Source organism: Callorhinchus milii, unplaced genomic scaffold (assembly GCF_018977255.1).
Source record: "Callorhinchus milii isolate IMCB2004 unplaced genomic scaffold, IMCB_Cmil_1.0 Scaffold3, whole genome shotgun sequence".
Classification (NCBI taxonomy): Eukaryota; Metazoa; Chordata; class Chondrichthyes; order Chimaeriformes; family Callorhinchidae; genus Callorhinchus; species Callorhinchus milii.
Genome location: NW_024704744.1, coordinates 91,343,159 through 91,364,166, shown reverse-complemented (window position 1 = coordinate 91,364,166; position 21,008 = coordinate 91,343,159). Strand labels below are relative to the sequence as shown.

The following is a 21,008-nucleotide window of genomic DNA, read 5'->3' as shown; positions in this document are numbered from 1 at the left end:
CTGACTACTGAGTTTGTACTGGATCGTTTTGCACAGTCGACAAGGAAAGAGATTAGTAGCCCAGAATTATCACCATAGTTTCTGTGTTGGAAAATATGCAAAAGGACACACCTTGGAAAGTACTATGTGCTTACTTCGAGTGGTCCAGGGTTTTCACATCCTTTTCACTTCCTTTATATGGCTTCCTTGGTTGTATTGTTGCTTATGAGTCAGAAGGTTGTGGGTTGAAGCCACCCATTGGGACTTTAAACTCCACTCCAATCAGTACTAGGGGAGCACTGCATTGTCAGGTGCTGCCTTTGAATGATCACAGCCTTGTTTGCCTTTTACGGTGAACGTTAAAGACTATGGGACTATCAGAAAACAGAAGGAAGTGTCAGACTAACAGTCCCCCAGATAAAACTGGTTATTCACTTCATGACTGTTTCGAAGATTTGCAGTGCACAAATTGGCTGCTGCATTCACCTATTACATACAATCACTACATTTTTATAGTAAATCTTGTGGCTCTTGCTTTGAGACATTTCGACAAATGTGTTAAGGCATTATGTCAAATGTAATTATTATTTATTATATTTCTTTTGGGCAGGGGAAAGGAATCAGGAGTTATCCAGAAGGAAATAGTGATCAGTGAAATATTGACAACTTGAATAAAAATGAGGTGAAATCCACATTAAGCAGGTTTAACTTGTAGACTACTGAACAAGTCTATTAATGGGATTTGTAAGGATTATTAATTTAGCAAACACTACAACAACAACTTGCCTTGATATAGTATCCATCAGACAGTTTGGATGACCTCAATCCAGTTTCTAATGGGCATAAATCACAATAAAGAGCTACCTGCATTTAAATAAATCAGCAGTCACAGTATGCCAAAATAGGGAGTGATTTTACTGAAAATAAGATTAGTTTGTGTTAGAGCTTGAACGTACACGTAAACCAAGTCTACTATATCATGGGTATCTCTCTGTGCAGGCCCTAAAATGGGCACTCAATCCATGACTGTGGAACTGCTATGCGCAATTAGCTGCCGCGTTTCGCCCAAAAAATATACAGTCAATTTATTTCACAACTTGTTCGTTGAAGCGCTTTAAGATGTCTCGAAGACGTGATGATGCACTATATCAAATGCAAGGATTATTATTGAACAAACTTAGTTGAAATGCAATGGTATTGAGAAAGAGAGTTGGTCACAATGTTTCTAAACCTGAGTCTGATCTGCACAAGCAAAGTTTCAGTAATTATACCGCCAGCCTGAAAAGTAGAAATGTAGTATTTGTTGCAGAGAAAAAAATTGCTTTATGCTGCCCTTTTTTTAAAAAAAAACATAAATATATTCAATGGAGGTTGAGAATGATTTTGAAAGACATCATGTAAGTGAACTAGAATAATTTGTGTGTTCAAATATTCTGTGTTGACTATACCTATTTTTGTGTATTTTCCTCATGTCAACAGAAAGCAAAATATAAACTGTGAGAAACAATGAAATTACAGTAAAACTCCTCATAATTCGACCCAGGTGAAACTTATCATTAACACTTAAATCATCATGCTGTCAATAGCTCGGCCATATTTATTTATGTATTTATACATATGCCCAACTCGAAGCTTGGAAATGTCTCAAAGACATGATAGGGTGCTATATCAAACAACAACAAATTGCACTTAAATAGCGCCCTCCACACAGGGTAGCATCTCAGAGCACTTAACTATGGGTTGAGCCTGTTGGGGGGGGAGGTGACCATAAGCACAGTCGAAAAGGAAGGATTTCGGGTGGGACTTGAAAAAGGGGAGGGAGGGGGCAAGCTGCAGGGATTGAGGGAGAGTGGTCCAGAGTTTCGGGGCGTAGTGGCTCCAATGGTGGAGGGCGCGAGGGACAAGCAGGAGGCCGGTGCAAGTCGAGCGGAGGTGGTGGATTGGGGAGTGAGAATGTGCCAGGGAGTGAAGGAATTTGAACATGAGTGTGAGGATCTTGAAGTTGATCTGCAAAGAATTCATATTATAGCTTACCACACCGAGTAACTCATCACCTTTTCCCTTAGATGACAAGTTATCAGGAGTTTAATGATGAATCAATTCTGTAGTTGATATACACTATCTTTATTAACCACTTCTGCATTCGTTAACAATTGGCATATGTTGCTTGGTTACATATATATGCATTCTGATTGTTAACCATTTATTTGTGGACTATACTGTCTGCTTTAAAATTAGTAATCCTGTAAGGTGTTCGTTAGAGCACTTGCCTCATAAGCAAAAAGAACTGAGTTTGATTTCTGGGCTGAGCGGAACGTTAGGCAAGTTTCCTTACTCCACACGCCTCTGCATACCTAGCAGTAAGAAGAAAACCGGTTATCAGTCGATTGGCGGATCGCTTTTCCGGGGCAATAATCCCTTCAAAATAATTAAATAATAATTTGGTCATTCAACCCACGCTGTGTGCAATTGGCTACCCCATTTGACCCACAAATTGTGCAGTTAATTCACTTAACTGTATATTCTGTAGTTTTGAGACGTCTCAAAGATGTGATAAGGCACTGTATCAAATGCAGTGATTATTATTATCCACATTACTTTGTTTATTTTCTTGTACCTTTAGTAATTATTTACAGAAAAGTGCAAGCAACCTCATACATATGGAAACACTAGAGTCGATCGAAAAGCAGAGGCAATTTGTTTGTAAACATTTGTGAAAAAAAAGTTGCATGTTGTTACAATTAATTCTTGTCTTTCTTTAAATAGCTTTACTCATTAAATGAGTACAAACCACCTATCTCCAGAGCTAAAATGAACCAGGTGACCAAGGCGGCTATCAAGGCTATTAAGGTAAATGTTAAACTTAATAGTTCTCTTGTTTTGAGATGAAACAACATAATATTCAATAGAAATGTTATACTATGCCAATACATTTTTATAAAGAAAAGTGAACCTGTATGATTAAAATAGCTAATTATCACGGACTGGGATTGAAGTTTGCAACTTTTTGCTGTGCATGGTTTTGTGCTGTTACGCCATAGGCTACCACGTAGCTTAATTCAACAATAACACATTGCATTTGTACAGCACCTTTCATGTCGCTAGGACGTCCCAAGGCGCTGGACAGTCAGGAATTTGGACCCAAGCAGGGGTTTAGGATCAGGAGGGCTGGAGGGTAGGGGTAAGCGGGTGGCCGAAGGCGCGGTTGAGGAAGGTGTTGAGACGTGCCTTGAAGGAGGCAAGGGAGGGAGCGAGGCAAAGGGACTGTGGGATGGAGTTCCAAAGGGAAATTTATCTTTTCAATTGAAAAATGGTATCGTACTGTGAATATGAAATAGATGAAATGGTCAAAATAGCCACAGATTTCTCTGATTGGGATAGTTCCCATGGAACTTTCAGAAATTTCTCACCACTGGTGCCTGAGACGGTTTAGCCTTTTTACAGACTTTGACTCCGCTCTGTTTATCTTGTTCCTAATTGTTTATATGTGTTCCATTACAGTTCTACAAACATGTGGTACAGAGCGTGGAAAAGTTTGTGCAAAAGGTAACACTTTGCATATAATTTGATATTCAGGTTAAACATGTCTTTAATGTGGTTCAACCAGGTACTTTCTTTATTTGTTTGTATTTTTTAATGTGGTGTTTAATTTTGTGACAAATATTTGTTTTATCAGAATTTCTAATGCAAGCCTGGTATAAAGCACAAGTTTCCCCTTTTATTATTCCTTATTTTTGCTATTTTATTTTTCCTTTTACCTACCCAAGTTGTAAATCTTGTGCTTTCCCCCTACCCCATAATATACTAATGCCGGTATTCCTAATTAAAATTATCAATATGGAGGAAACTCTCCTTTGGGAGAAAAAATTATAAGCTTCACTTAAATCTCCAATAGCTCAAACGAGATGCTTGCCCTGAGATTCTTGTTTAGTAAATAAAGAAGGAAATAACAAAAGATTTTGGGTGTAATTTGAACAATTCTTTTTGGACTAAGTCCTGATTAATAGAAGCTGTTAAATAAATGTCATATGTAATTATGCCCTGCCCTCCACCACACATGTATTTTTATATAAATGTGAAAGACTCCCAATAATATCTTACACCACTAAAACTCCTTACTTTTTTACCCTCCAAGTGCAGTCCAGGAAGAAATAATAAGAAAGTGTCCCTTTAAAAGTTTCTCTCATGGTAGCCTTCTTAGAGCCATCACATTTTCCCATTTTATACAAGCGGTGTATGACAAACCTACCCCAAGTTTCTTTTCTCTTGTTAACATCAGTATCTCATTGTTTTTGTTGCAACGTTCTCAACTCATCACTTTGAATCTTGTTGATTCCTTTTACGGTTACAACTTTCCAACAACGTCTTAGATTTGAGTCTGTCTCAATGTTTTTTGACTTGGGTGCATGCCCAGCGCGAGAGCAGTGTTTTATTTTCTTGATATAACTCTTGCTTCCGTCTTTACCTGCATGGCATTCCAAGCTCTGGAACATTGTGAGTTTTCTTGACCTTCCACCAGGTATAAATGAAAATTGTGTAGTTTTTCTCAATCTTCAAAATGACGCATTAAAGGAATTGTTCTAATGCAGAAACCATCCTATTTTAGGGCAAAGATTTTGTTTCAGACTCCTAAGTTTGCTGTTTGTTGCGTCAGTGCTGAGATCCACAAGTGAATTCAACATAGTTTCTGTCATCTTGATGAATCCCTATGATTTATAATTATCTAGGCTTGAAGTTTATCATTCTCCTGGCTTTGGGCATTTCCTCTTCCTTCTGTTTTGGAATGTACCGCAAACATGATTTCAGAGAGATGGGAGGAAGTTTCATCAGCTGTGGCCAGCAGAGATGAGCTTTACAATCCAATTGCTCCTGAGAAAAGCCTTTTTTACTACTTTGTTTCTGCAGTCAAAGTATGGAATGAATCCCCTAACTTGGATAACTTTATGGCTTGACAACAGCACAAAATGTTTATCAGTCTTGATAGTTTTGTTTCAATTGCAACTATCCCACATGTATTGATCCTTAGCCCAGTGGCTTGTTCCAACTCCTTTTGCTCACGACTGTAAAATCTGGATTCATGTTCACTGAGAAAAGCCCCAACTAAGAATTCTTTACGCAGGAGCTTAGTTTCAAATGTTTTTGCGAAGAATTGGCCATTAGATGATTCTAAGAGGTTTAATTCAACTCTTCCATCCTGAACACCCAGGAGGCAGGATTCTACTGATACACTGACTGCAATTTCTGTGAATAATGTGGTGATCATGTCTACAGCTCGTGCCTTGTATGAAATCTAATGTGTGGTGATACTTTTCTGGTCTGCCAATATACTTCCAAGGCTTCCTCTAGCTTTATATTGGGTATTTTAATTTCTGCTCAACAAAGCAGTCTAGAAACATCAATGGAAAGCAGAGATGATACAGGCTCCCACTCGATGAAACTGGTCTATTATTCTTGTAGGCAGGTGGTTTCAGGGGGAGGGGATTAGTAACTTTGAAATTTTTATTAATTATCTTTACATCTGATATAGTGCCTTATCGCATCGTCGCTGTTTCAAAGCGCTTCTCGGGAATTTACTGTGGATTGTAGTGACTGTATATTTGTAGACAATTGGAGGAGAGAAGCAGAAAGCCATATCAGGATAGTGATGAGGGGGGGAGAGAATTTGGTAAATGATTTGGAAAGTATTGATATTAGTACTACCGAATTTGTCTTTTTCCCCTGAAAAATGCTGCAGATTGCTTTCGATAATGGAAATATCAAGCCTGAACCTTGGGACTACTTGTCAGAATGAGAGAATAGACTGACTTTATGACAGTACCTGACACTGCCAAGCTGTAACCCTCGTTAATCTTGTCCATACCTTTTCCATATCACAGTGAGTGGAAAAGCTAAGATAAATATTCCCCTGGTGTTGAGGTTCATAAACAATGCCTGCAAAATTAGACCCTTTGTCTGATATTTGTTAGTGATATTTGATCAATAGTTTGTAGTCTTCACAAACTACAAACTATTGTGCAATGGAAACAGACAATCTTGCCCTTTTTTGTGAGGTGCCTCATGTATGGGTTTTGTCATCAATTTCAAGTTGTAGGGGGAAATAAAGGGCCATTGAAAATTTGTTCAGAATATTGATTTACTGACTGGACACAAGGTGAAGTTTGTACTGTGTACACTCTTGCTATCGTGCAATCAATTTTTTTTTCCACCTGCGAATAGTTCATGCTCTCATTTCTGGTCTTCGCATGTGAAGTGAATGGTCTATGAGATTTTATATTTTATTATGCCATTTCGATTGAGTTCTCGCATAGAATCTGAAATTTGTCCTAGATTATTTTAGAGATTTGTTTCTCTGAAGAGATTATGGTACTGAAATTCTATCAGCCACGAGGGAAGCCCACGGGAAGTTTGATATAACTGCATCAGCATATTTAAGATGACTTGAATATGACAAAGAATCTTCATGATTCTAAGGAAATGTTTGCATAATTGATTTATTAACCTGAAGCAAGTCTATTTTGTTTTGCCCACAAAATATACAGTCAATTCACTTTATAGTATATTCTGTGAAGTGCTTTGAGATGTCTCGAAGACATGATAATACGCTATATCAAATGCATTTATCATATTATATTTTTGAGCAACATTTATTTGTGTGGCGTACCTCACTAGGTGAAAACCCAATCACCCAACTCATGAGCCAAGTTATTTAGGAATTTGCGAAGAGATGTTATTTAGAATCAATCTCTAAAGAATCAGAGCATAGTCATGCTGAAGGCTTCATTGAGCAAAGTTTAGATTTTATTTAATAAAGAAGATAATGCTCTTTGGTAGATCAGTCAAGGCATGTCTTAAAATCAAGTGATGAATAGTTCTCTCGATATATTTGCTACATTCTGGAATTGTACTGCTGTAAAACCAATGAGCAAAATTACCTGCCAAGTTGGTCTCTCATTCCTTATTTTTGTTGAGTGAAGTTTATCTTCTAGTCTCAGATGTACGGTTACATCTGATTTTGGAGTGTTTGAATCTTCGTGTTGTGAAAATTCAGTTGGCCATGCTACTTTTATTAGAAAGATCGGAGGATGATCAACACACGTTATATCCGGTAGTACTTAGTAAGATATAAAGCAACACTTCTAGGCACGAGCTTCCCATCCTTGTTGTCATTCCTATTTGACGTTGTTTAATCCATCAATCCAACTGATTGAATTCACCATCCATTCAGTCCACAAACAAAACTTACGATTCCATTTCCAGAGTTGTATTTAGCAATCAAGTACTTCTCTTTGTCCTTGTTACCAATTTGGGATGTCTACATAATGCCCATTTATGAACCACATCTCTGTTTATCCATATACTCAAGCCTAAATAACTGGTTTTTAAAAGCCCTATGTCGAGAGATCAGAAAACCAGTCTTTCTGGTGTTCCATACTATCCAGAAACTTGTTTTTCTTGTCAAATATAAAAATATAATTTGTTTGTACCAGGACATGACATATATAAGATCCTGCTTTCAGGCATTCCTGGATCATCATCCTTTCCCAAGACAATAACAACAAGAACTTGCATTTATATCGCGCCCTTCACATGGGTAGTGTCCAGAGCGCTTCTTGACCTTCAAGAACTGTTGTTATTCTTAAATCAAAGATGGTGATTTCAGCAAAACCCTTCATGTAGTTTAAATTTCAAGGTGAGGTGTATTTTTGTAATCTCGAATATACATTCTAAGTCTATTGTAAAATCACTTCAGACAGTCGTCTACTTGTAAAGATCTTCTGCATTAGCTAGTCAATATTTTTCATTAGCTAGCAACAGCATGTCATTATTCTGCATTAGTAAGTCAATATTCACTCAATATTGATGTTTCTGGACCCACCCTAAGTTTTACCCAGGATTACTTCTTACTTTCCTCTTATCCAGAATGTTACTATCCTTTATTTTATCCTTTTCAGAGTTCTGAGAGAGAGAAGACATTTCATTGTAGATGCCTAAAGGCTTTCAGCATTCTTTGATTGACAAGTCCCGTCGATAAGAAAGTCCTATAGTTTGTTTCTTATTTCTTCAAGCAAATTGGGTAATAGTGTCTTAACAGAAATGTTCCTGGTGTTTAGCTTGAAGTTTTTTTATTATTACCTGTTTGGTAGGACTCTACATGGAACATTTTAAGGGCCACTGTGCTTTGAAGCTGGATCTCGAGCAGCTCATAGGTTTGAATTGGTTTTAATCGGTAAGATTTGACAGGCTGAAACCTGGAGTAATTAGTCAACATTTACCGAACACAATGTTCTGGATTTATCTGCATCCAATAACCTGGAAGCTCAGTTACTTTGACATGATGCTGCTGTCTCCAGATCTTTAATCACTATTCTGGTAGAAGTGGATAGTGTGTGGAGATTGTCACTTGAATAATCTTCAAATCGACAACAACCTGCATTCAACAAGCTTTCCTCCTTGCCTTCTCTTCAGACACTGAAATAAATAGGTTTTATATTAGCTAGAACAAACTGAGGGAGCTGTACATGGATTTGACATGAATTCCGTAAGGGGGAGGAAATCCCCAATAATCTGTATCAACATTTACAGTGTGTGGAGGATGTTATTGATTTGAAGAATGAAAAACCCTGCTGGTAGGAAATGGTGTTCTTAAAATTTGATCTGGAATCTCTTTTACGTTGAGATGTCTCAATGACGTGATAAGGTTCTATATCAAATGCAATGATTATTATTTTCCGTATGAGTTTGTCACTGTAGTAAACAGTAGTAAAAATCCAATTCCAGTTCAAAGGTGGGTATATTTTTTCCTCAAAATAGATTTTTTTGAATGTAGAAAAATGCTATAATAGTAATTCGAAAACATCATTTCAGCTTCTGCTGACAATCTCTTGTTATGACATCCAGGGCTATTCAACAACAACTTAATAATAATAATAATAATAATCCTTGCATTTGATATAGCACTTTTCACGTCGGGAGGACGTCCCAAAGCGCTTCACAGAACACATTGTAAAGTGAATTGACTGTATATTTGTGGGCGAACGCGGCAGCCAATTGTGCACAGCAATGTCCCACAAACAGTCGTAGATTGAAAATGACCAATTTATTCTTGTTTTGTTTTTTTGGAGGGATTATTATTAGGCTCTGTGTGAAGTAAGGAAACTTGCCCAAGGTTTCGCCCTCTGCCTGGAATTGAACTCAGGTCTCTCGCTTGCAAAGCGAGTGCTCTAACCACTGAGCTACAGGACACCATATAAACTTGCATTTATATAGCACCTCTCATGCAGGGTAGCGTTCCAGAGTGCTTGTTTGAGCAACCATGATTGCTGCGTCACCAATCCCACCTCAGGACAATTTCTTAACTTTTAATGTTACCTGTGGTTGAAGAAGTCAGTTTGTTTATTCAGTCAATGTAAAAACATTGCACAGCGTGTGTTAGCTGAATTTCTTTAACAGCGATAGTAATTCAACAGTTTTAAGTAATGATTTTAAAGAGCTTTCTATTCATTTGTTAGAAACCTAACTCGGGAAAGGAATATCAAATGCAAGGTTTATTATTATTATGTGGAGTCCTGTAGCTTAGTGGTTAGAGCACTCGCCTCTCAAGCGAGATGACCTGGGCTCAATTCCTGAGCGTGGCGAAACGTTGGGCAAGTTTCCTTAATCCACACACTTCTGTTTACTTAGCAGTAAGTAAGAAACCGGTTGTTAGTCGAGTGGCGGATCGCGTTTTTGGGGATAATAATCCCTTCTAAAACAAATTTTAATTTGGTTAGTCAATCCACGACTGTTTATGGGACATTGCTGTGCGCAATTGGCTGCTGCATTTGCCCACAAGATGTACGGTAAATTCACTTTACAGTGTATTCTATGAAGTGCTTTGAGACGTCTCGGAGATGTGATAAGGCGCTTTATCAAAGCCAAGGATTATTATCCCCCACCACCTCCACTCTCGTCCCGGCTCCACAGGCTACCCATCCCCCAGAGGATAGAGTTTAAAATCCTCGTCCTCGCCTACAAATCCCTTCATGGTCTTGCTCCTGCGACCTGCTAACCCCATATCAACCTGTCCGCTTCCTTCGCTCAGCAGGCTCCAGCCTACTCCACTTCCCTTATCTGGCCCACCCCACCATCGGCGGTCGGGCCTTCATTCTCTCTGCCCCCACCCTTTGGAACGCCATCCCACATTCCTTTCACCTCGCTCCCTCCCTTGCTTCCTTCGAGGCACGTCTCAAGACCCTCTCCACCCCCACCTGCCCCTCCCCCCACAGCTCAGGTCCTGACTGTCCAGGGCCTTGGGACATCCTCCTGACGTGAAAGGTGCTGTGTAAGTGTAATTTTATGTTGTATTATTATAAGTGTAAGCTTCCAGATAAAGTCTGGCTTCATCTTGTTGAAGTACTTCATTTGTGTATTTAAATATATATTTACAGTGTAAACCTGAATACAAAGTCCCAGGACTGTATGTTATCGACTCAATTGTGCGTCAGTCTCGTCATCAGTTTGGTCCAGAAAAGGATGTCTTTGCTCCCAGATTTTGCAAGAACATCAATTCAACTTTCCAGAACTTATACAAATGCCCTGCTGATGACAAGGTATGTAGTCTCTATGCAGCCTTCTTGTGTATTCTAACTCAGAACTCCTAAACAAACTGGTTTGCTTGAATGTTTTCAAAAGAGTTTTATTGGACTCTGCGATTATTGCCATTAGTTTAGTGCCCAATGTTTTCACTAGATTGTGAGTAATGGGGCTTTTGTTTTCTTTCTTTTGGTCTGTATTATCAAAAGCAGCACAGTAGCTGAAAGCAAGGTGACCTTGCATTTGAATCTCAGCCTTCAATAACATTTAAATTAACTCATTAATCAGGGGAGTCTTTATGATTGAGCATCTAAATCATGAGCTCTTATTTTTGGGAATGCAAATTGAATCAGCATTTGAAGAACAAGTCTAAAAGGTTTGAAGAAAGTGGAGAAATGGGATTTGCTTATACAGCTTCAGGGGAGTACCTAGAATCAACTCAGAAATGGTCTGTTTTTACACTGTAATTTCTCTGATTGTATCAAGTGAGAGGGAACGGGTATGGGTTGGAATTGTCCAGTCAATCAGGGCTTTCTTTCAGATTATTAGAGAATAGCATTGATAGTAATTCTGAAGTCTTAACTGAATTCACCCAAATTCAGAGTATTCAAAGGGAATATGGTTATGTACATCTGAACACAACAAGCCTTAGTGCCAAGATAATAATATCTTTATTTTTTTATTAAACATTGGTTAGCACATTTTATAAATAATACTATTCTTTTACTGCTTACAACAATTGTATTGCTAGATTTTGGTATTTTCAATGGGTTTTCAGGCAGCCCAGTGGTTAAAAACAACCCTTCTGTAGCCCCCTATTACTTGCTCCAATGGGCATTCTTCATGTGTAGTAAATCACAGATCTAAGAAATAAAAGCAGTGTTTGATTTTTAAAGATTTCAGTTTTGGGACAGCCGAGATGCAGCACAATGGTCTTGTTAGCCCTGTGACTATCTACCCTCCTATCACTCTGAAAATTTCCAAATTCCCTGCAAAGTAAGATTATTTATCATGGAGCTTCCAGAACACCTATGCCATTTTTATCTCGCTAAAGAGCAAACACGAAAACCTTTCTGAGGCCTTTGCTGATCCTCCTATGTAAAAAATTATAAAATAATAATAATTTGGTCACTCAATCCACGACTGTTTGTGGGACACTGCTGTGTGCAATTGGCTGCCACGTTTCACCCACAAAATATAGTTATTTCACTTTATAGGATATGTGAAGCACTTCAAGACGTCTCAGAAGACATGATAAGGCGCTATACCAAATGCAAGGATTATTATTATGTAAACCTGTTGCTTTCCTTCTTTTCTGCTAATTCCTGATTATGTTGTATTATGCTGTATTATTCTGTGATTATGGGACATTTACTGTAACCCTCACCAAATGTTTGCTTTTTGATGTACTGATAATCCAGGAATGATGTTTTTGATCTGAAGCTAGCTAGTCCTTACACATTCAGAAAGAATTCATATTCCAATCTTCGTAAATAGTAAGAGTTTACAAGATGACATGTTGTGTACACCCTTTGATGTTCTCCTAGAATTCATGCACAAGGATCAGGAAGAGGTGTCTTATGTCTTATGGTTAATATTTTGAAAAAATATGAATGCTTGTATTCTGCTCAAATGTCTACAAAGTTTTTCAAAATTGTACACAGTCTTGAATATTATGATAAATAAATAAATTAATTAATAATAATGAATAAATATATATTATATATGATGTATGCTTATGATAGATTACGCTATTAGTAGAGAAGCAGTGTACCTGTCCTGTCATTCTGTTGAGTATCAGTAGAGATCACATATAGCAATAATGAGTGGAGAATATAGGATCCTAAGCAGAAATTAACTTAATGACGAATCTTCAGGAAGTCCCTTTAGATGTACAATCACAGGTGGAAATGTTTATAATAATAGTAATAATAATCCTTGAATTTTGCGCTTTTCACGTCTTCGAGACATCTCAAAAGCGCTTCACAGAATATACTGTAAAGTGAATTGACTGTATATTTTGTGGGCAAAACGTTCATTTATAGTTTCAATTGATACAAAAATAATACACCTGAAATGATTACGGGTTGACTCTTTTAAAAGTACTTAATCAGTTAGTCACGAGTAGAATAAACCATTGCCTTACTGGACTCCGGGTTATCTGGAATTCGTACTTAGTTGGATCGGGCCCGAAACGGAAAATTTCCAGAAACATTTCTGCGAGTCCACTCACATGTAGACCCCCATCTGGCGGCCACTCTGTGTTTTTTCATAGATTCATAGAATGTTACAGCACAGAAGGAGGCCATTCGGTCCATCGAGTCTGTGCCGGCTCTTTGACGAGCAAGTCACTTTCACTAACCCCAATCACCAGCTTTCTCCCCATAACCCTGCAAACCCGTCTTCCCCAGATACCTATCCAGTTCTCTCTTAAAAGCTGTTATCGAATCGGACTTCACTACCCTTTAGCACGTATTCCCGCCTCACCTCACTCATTGACATTCAGTGACTAGGGATATCGATTACTCGGTACTTCCTTCCTCCACACACTTGTCTCTGTTTACCTAGCAGTAACCAGGAACCATGTTAGTCAATTGGCAGATCGCTTTCCGGGGGTCCCTTCAAAATAATAATAATAATAATAATTTGGTCACTCAATCTATGACTTGGTGGGACACAGCTGAGCGCAATTGGCTGCCGCGTTCATCCACAAAATATATAGTCACTTTACAGGATATTCTGACAGGATTTTTTTTGTAGTCCAACATAATCCTTCATTCTTCAGAGGGAAATTTTGATTTGCTCAAGTGAAATGTTCTTGTTAGAATCCCCACGTAAAGTTTAATGAAAGGTGGTTTGGTCCCCGGGTTTGTGATCCTGCATTTGCATGAAACTCTGCTGTCTTCAAGATAATTTCAGTTGTGAAAAAATTAATATATTTTGATTTCACTTTGCTGTCATGTTAGACTGCAAGGACAAACCTTACTCAGGTGACATGAGAGATGCTAATGTATGAAATAAAATAGTTGGGTTCATTAAAGACATTAAGCAGTTTGCAGCTTTTCCTAATCCAGTTAGCTTCTATACATTTTTAATGTACAAACTATAAATTATACGTTTCAGGCTCACTGTATACCTGATGGCATTTTTTAGTAGACTCTCCAAAACCAAGATACTGCAATTTCCATTTGAGCTGAAAGTCCATGGTCCACATTTTATCTTCCATTCTTTCTTTGTATCTCCAGGAACACACAAACAGATGTTTTTACATACTGATTCTTGATTTGATTGATCTTCATGTAGAAAAGGAATCACTGTCATCCCATAGGAGAAAGTCACCTATGGCCATGCTATGAAATTTTGTCCATGGTACCTACAACTTCGTTAGATGATCTTTCCCACATAATGAGTATAATATTTGCTTTTTACCCATTATCATCTGTCATGGACCCGCTACAGAGAGTTTTCTTGCTGTTTGCATCCTGGTGAATTATTGCACTCTTGTAATTCACCGTTCTAGAGCGTCTTGTTTTAAAAAGTTTTTTAATTCTTTGGAAAGTAGTGGGATGTTTTGTTTTTCCTGTGTATGTTTGATTGTTTTACTTCGCTGATTAATGCTTGACATGCATCAGGTTGTGCCCCAACAAACCGACTTCTTTCGGCTTGGCTTTGGCCATCTTCTTCAGCCTACTGTTGATGCCAGCTCGCAGTATTAAATTTTGTCTCAGCTGCTCTTTTCCACTCATAATTAGCTTTCCAGAAGGGGAAGCTTCTTCCAAATCAGCAGAAGTTGTAGGTAGAAATATTTTGTGTGTTTAAAAGCACATACGTTAAATAGAATTCTAAGCTGGATCCCTTCAGTCATGCAGACATTCTCAACTTTTGCTTTAAATTAGGCAAACAATTAAGTTTAACAAGAAAGGTATAGTGGCCAAACAACATGCTCCCTTCCCGGAATATCTCCCTTCCTTGCTTTGGACAGCAACCAAAGTTCAGGTCGAAGGTCAAGATCTATTGGCCTTTAGCGACTTTACAGCTACTTTTAATTTTCAAGCAAAGTGGGAAAAATTGTTGGTAAAACGCAACATATCCAGTCCTTTGAGGAGAAAGTAAAAGAATTCAATTCATTATTGAAGGAGCTATATGCACAGAGAACTCTGAAAATGGAAGTTGTGTTCTGATGACGTAGACAAGCTATGGCTCCTTCTGGCGTGCCTCATAGTTAGGACCAATGACAGGAAAATAATAATATAGAGACCACGTTGCTGCTGAACGCTGTCCTTGATGCTGATGATCAGACACCAGCCCAATGATTCTATACTCGACAGATCACACGGCTGAGACTCTTTTGTGCAGACCTGAGTATATCATTTTAAAAGCAACAAAGACTTTTTAAGGGCTATTTTGGGAATGGCTCTTCATATTGCAACCTTAAAAGCTCAACACTTGGCAAAGCAAATATGTTACCTTGGAATGTAATGTATGAAGAGCACAGAGCTACAAATAAAAGAAAATATGCTTTCATTCTGTTTTGCTCCTAAGTTGTTTTGGAATTTGAGATTGGAACGTCGCTTCATCGGATTCTGTGATGAAGGACACAATCTGAATGGATGTGCCCTATAATTTTTGAGATCTTCTCCAATTTTCAGAGGAGTTTTTTTTTAAAAGGACCTGGTGTTTACACCACAATGCTGCTGGCTAAAGAGGAGCAACATTTGCTTCTTAGAATTATAGAAAATGTACTAATGCCAAGAGATTTGTTATTCTGCAGAATCCAAGCCAGGATTCCAATTGACCCACAGAACTCCTTAAGGAAAAAAAACACAAATGAAAGATCGGTCTTAAAAAAAATGTTGCACAAATGGAAGAGAATGGAGCCAGTGGACAATAGTCTTAGGCCTCAATATATATTTTTACATGGTTGTGCAGAAAATACTTAGTTTTCAGCATCAAGGCTTACTATCAGGACAAAGGAATCCTATCTTGCAAATGGCCAGGGTATTTACCGAGAGTCAGAAAAGGATGATAGCTCATCTCTTGTTGCAACATTTGAATATACTTGCATCTCAACAACTGTTTAATAAGCACCATTTCAAGAGTCAGCCAAGTTTAGCAAATTGTCAAAACCTTGGAGGGACTGGCCTCCACTGTGATTGAGAGAAATTCCACTACAGATAGTGGAGCACCTGATAGCTTTGTTTTAGCCTATGAAGTATGGTCTTGCTATTGACAGGTTTAACAGCACTCAGGCAGCACGGATTCCTTCAGGAATGGCCCCGGGATCTCAGTGCAGCATTAAGTGAAGGTTCTTGGTTTAATGACTGCAAGCATTCTCGTACCATCTGATGGAAAGCTCTTTACAGCTAAATGTTTTCGCAGTGTCATAAATACACTCCATTTTCTCTTCATGTTGCCATGGATCTGGAACTCATCAACTTTCTACCCTTTCCACAATGTTGAATGAATAATGAGAGATGGAGCAAGAATCTGCGTTTTGAAACCTCAGAAAAGTATCTCTGGTACATGATCAAAGTAGTTTTGAGTGTCATTCTGTAAGGAGTATTTTCACACCACCTTGGTGAGAATATAGACAGTTAATACAATGCATTTGGCATTGATGCTTTTGGAGTATGGACTTAATCATTCTTTGAAAGTAGTTCTGTGTCAACATACATACAAGTTTCCTGCCCAGTAGAGATGATGCTGCTTAGAGTTATTAATTTGTGGCATTGCTTTTGATGGGGTCTAATATGCACTGATTTGTAAGAGGAATCACAAATTATTGCTCCTGACAAAAAACGCAAGTGAGTTATGCTAATGCTCAGGAAGTCTACTCCAATTCATATTACACTTCTAGTTAGTGGCAGGATTTGTTGTTCCCAACTCCTGTTATTAATTGCTGCGTATTACACTCCCATTGCGTTCCTTGGAATGTTTGTCACTCCCTTCATTAGGCATAGAACAGTTAAGTTTCTATAGACAGTAATAGATGTACTTTTTCTTCTCTTCTCCTCCTCCCCTGCTGGATGTGCTGATAATTTGCATTGTATGTTTTAAGTATAAACCTTAAAAGTATGAACATGATAATATTGCAAATAATATATTTAATGCAAGACTAAGAGTCTTGTTTCTTTAAAAAAGGTTTGTTTTTATTTTAATTAATTTGACTAATAACATTGGGTTTGAATTTAACCTATGACTTGTTTTAGTGCCATCTAATTGCTGAATTTTGTTTGTTCTGCAGAGTAAGGTGGTGCGAGTTTTGAACCTGTGGCAGAAGAACAGTGTGTTCAAAAGTGAGGTGATTCAACCACTGCTGGATATGGCAGCAGGGATTCCACCACCCTCAGTCACGCCTGCTATTGCCAGTACTGCAGCCACTGTGAGCAGCAACACCCCAGGTAACGGACTCATAATCACAGGAAAATACAAAGCTATGCTAGTTTACTTGGCAATTAAAATTTTGCTTCAGTGTTATATGTAATAATAATAATGTGTAGGCATACGTATGGAGGGCAGGGCCATTTAATCACACTACGGACCTGCTATGGACCAGCGGTGAACCCATAATAGTTAGCCCATGATATTTGCATAAAATTATCTACATTGAACTACAATTCCATTTTGTTTATACATTTATTCTCCACACCCAGATTCTGTCCTCCATTCTTTTTGGCATGTGCATTGTCAGGCACTTTGGAGTATCCTCCCATCATGAAAGTTGCTATTTAAGCGTAAATTGTACTGTATTGTAAGTGAGACAAATTGCTAAAGCAGCACCAACCTATTTTTTGATTAAGTATTCTTGTAAATTTGTGTAAAAACTTGTGGAGTTCTGTAGCATATTGGTTAGAGGATTCACCTCGCAAGTGAGAGTTTGATTTCCGGGGAGGCGAAATTTTAGGAAGTTTCATTCTCCTCTGTTCAACTAGCGGTAAGTAGGAACCCGGTTGCTAGTCGATTGGAGGATTGTTTTTTCGGGAGTAATAATCCTTTTAAAAAAATAACAATAATAATTTGATCACTTAATCCACCACTATTGGATACTGCTGTACGCAATTGGCTACCGCTTTTCGCTCACAAAAATAAACAGTCAATTCACTTTAAGCGCTTTAAAGTGTCTCAATGACGTGATAAGGTCCAATATCAAATGCAATGATTATTATTATTAAATTATTAGATAAATACTGTAATTCATATGCACCTGACTTGGCTTTAAAACATCTTTCCGGTCAGGACAGGAAGGGCTTTTCTATAGGTCTTACACACAATGGATCAAATACATTGGTCACGAGGGTTTCCTTGTTATTTCCTGCTCCCATGAGGAAGAATAATCGCGATCTCCAATTAGTTGAATGCCAGTGAAGTAACATATTGTTATTAATGTTGTATATGAAGTATAAATGCGATGTTGCATTTGCAATATCCCTCATGCCACCGAGTTTCAGCCATGTTATTCTAGGATGTTACCAGTGGGTGACAGTATTTCCCCACATAGAATGAGGGGAATGAATCCTACTGTATGCAAAGAATAACTTTGCATACAGTAGGACACAAAATCATCACTGGCACGCTGTTCAATTCTGCTCACCTATAAAAAAAAGCCAAAAAGACTTCTATGAAAGGGACAATAAGCCATAATGCAGGAACAATGAAGCTGCATATAACCATTGTACGTTTAACACAAAAACGTCTACATAGGAATACAAATAGGAAATCTCCCATTCTACTAATGCTGACAAAGCAATCCAGGCAGCTAGCCTCTGATCGCCAGAATAAACTCAGTGACTGTTGCACTTGGATGTATCTCAACAACACTTGCATACGAGGATTTATGTTGCAGATAAATTTGTAGGCAGTCCAATATAAATAACACTGTCTTTCTCCCCTAATAACTAATAACAAACCAGTTATTTTAAAAAACATTTTGCGCATGTATAAACCTGAACTCAGCTATTTGCATTTGGTTATTTTGAGAGCTGATTCAACCTGGTCTGGCAATTTGTTTCTAACACACATACATAATGGAGCTTAGTGGTTGGAGCACTCACCTCCCAAGCGATAGGTCCTGGGTTTGATTCTCAGGCAGAATGAAATTTCCTTACTCCACACGCCTCTGTTTACCTAGCAGTAAGTAGGAACCTGGTTGTCAGTCGATTGGTGGATCGCTTTTCCAGGGTCAATAATCTATTCAAATTTTTTTTTGAATAATAATAATATGGTCACTCAATCCACGACTGTTTGTGGGACACTGCTGTGTGAAATTGGCTGTCGCATTTCGCCACAAAATACACAGTCAATTCACTTCACAGTATTCTGTGAAGCGCTTAGAAATGTCTCGAAGATGTGATAAGGTCTTACATCAAATGCAAGGATTATTATTATAACGTTGCAAGCCAAATCCCTAAGGGGTAGGGTGTTTTCACTGGACAAGGCATTGCTCTTAATGGCAAGATATGTGGTTTTAGCTGGTTAGACTACAGTTACCCCAACGCACACTCTAGGGTCCTCAAGCCTTGGCTCTTGCCAACCTGCTCCTAATACTTTCCAGAATTAGGTAAACAGGATGCGTCCCTCCAAGGAAAGAGTAGTGCGCATATTAAAGTACTGGGGAAGGGAGCATTTATCATATTAAAGAAGATGATATACTCAAAAATTCTCACTGTTATATATGTATATATAATACAGATAATTTTGATTAATTCCCTCATCGCTTTTCTGGGTAATAATCCCTTTTTTAAAAAAATTATAATTTAGCCACTGTTTTTGGGACACTGCTGTGTGCAGTTGACTGCTCTGTTTCGCCCACAAAATATACAGTTCTCTGTAAAAAATTCACTTTTGTTACGGTCACTCCTTTGTTTTCTACGCCAGTCTGTTGTTTAAAATATGTTCTGTAAAATTTATGTGCTCGTTAAAAGCATTAGAAGTGGTTGCTAGAGTGTTTAGTTTAAGTGTGATTATTGTTTGTTGTTTCATGGTTGCATTTGTTGATGTTTATTGTGTCTGTTTAGAATAAAAGACTGAGGACTTCAGAAGCTTCCCAATTTGCTTTAATTTAAATAGCAATTGGTAATACCTGTCATCGTGGAAGAACTCATTAGTCAAGTTACACCTAGTTATAGGGACTTCCATTCATTTGTGTGGATTGAACTCAGAGGACACCCAGTGCACTATGCGAGGGGGAGCGAGCCATGTCGTTTGTGTACATATAGGCGTATAGAACTGTCTTACTTTAAAGTATATTCTGTGAAGCACTTTGAGAAGTCTCGAATACATGATGAGCCGCTATACCAAATGCAAAGATTATATTATAGTAATTCAATTTGTATATGCTCGTAACACTAGAAAAAACGTGCCTTGGATTGTTTTGGTCCAATAACAGTTGTGTTTTACACACAGAAAAAAGTACAAATTTGTTTCGTGTGCAATTGTCTTCCATATCAGGAACGCCAGCCACTCCTGCTACCCCTGCTAACGTAGTACAGAATTTGCCTGACTCCTGGGCCTCAATCTCGCAGATGTCTAACACAGATACCATTGCTGCTGTAGCACAGCTTCTGCAGAGCCCCCAGGGGCAACAGGTATGGTATTTCCAAATTTGATTAAAGCATCTTGTATGGGTTTTTTTGTTTTGCTCAGATGATTTAAAATCTTTTGGCCTGTTGAAATATTTTTAGAGTAGACAGACTTCTGTTCTGCTATCCACACATTCATCACATCCAGGCTTGCCCTAGCGGCTTGGGACGTCCTCCCGACATGAAAGTCGTTATGCAGATGTAATTTTGTATTGTATTGTACATTAACTCCCTGCTGACCGGACTTTCCTATTCTTTCCTCCACAAGCTGCAGATTATTCACAACTATGCAGCTTGTGTCCTCTCCCGCACCAGTTGTCCTTGACCCTATAAGTCCCACCCATGGCCGGCTTAACTGGCTCCCCATCCCCCAAGGGATTGAGTTTAAAATCCCCATACTCACTTTTAAAGTCCTCCAAGATTTTGTTCCTCCCTATCTCTGCGACCTATTAACACCATACCAACTTGTCTGCTTCTTTACTTGGTGGGCACTGGCCTGTTCCATGTCCCCTGGCCTCTCCAAGTCCGCTGCCCTGCCTGCCCCACTATTGGCAATCGAGCCTTCAGCTTTCCTGCCCCCATCCCTCCTCGCCCCCTCCATTGCCTCCTTCAAAGCCCATCTCAAGACCTTCCTCTTCAGCCGTGAATTCAGCCATCATACCTCCAGCCTTCTTGATTCCACCAACTCATCTCCCCCCTCCCCAAACGCCCCCCCAGCTCGGGTGCAAACTCTTAGTTACAGTTGTCCAGCACCTTGGGATGTCCTCCCAACATGAATGGCGCTATATAAGTTAAGCCCCACACCACTGGTAGCATCAGAAATGGTCATTTGTTGCTGAAGCAGTTGAGTAATGTGAAGTGTGTTTGGTGTGAATTTTG

At 38.6% G+C, this 21,008-nt stretch overlaps 1 protein-coding gene across 1 annotated transcript in view; it reads left to right on the top strand.

The window, feature by feature from the left end:
* The window catches only part of scaf8 (SR-related CTD-associated factor 8), a 48,885-nt gene that overhangs the window by 7,678 nt on the left and 20,199 nt on the right, over positions 1-21,008 (top strand). The window contains exons 2-6 of the mRNA XM_007905486.2: positions 2,746-2,829; positions 3,481-3,525; positions 10,407-10,568; positions 16,796-16,952; positions 19,999-20,135. Coding sequence (XP_007903677.1) covers positions 2,746-2,829; positions 3,481-3,525; positions 10,407-10,568; positions 16,796-16,952; positions 19,999-20,135 — 585 coding nt within the window. The remainder of the gene's footprint in view (positions 1-2,745; positions 2,830-3,480; positions 3,526-10,406; positions 10,569-16,795; positions 16,953-19,998; positions 20,136-21,008) is intronic.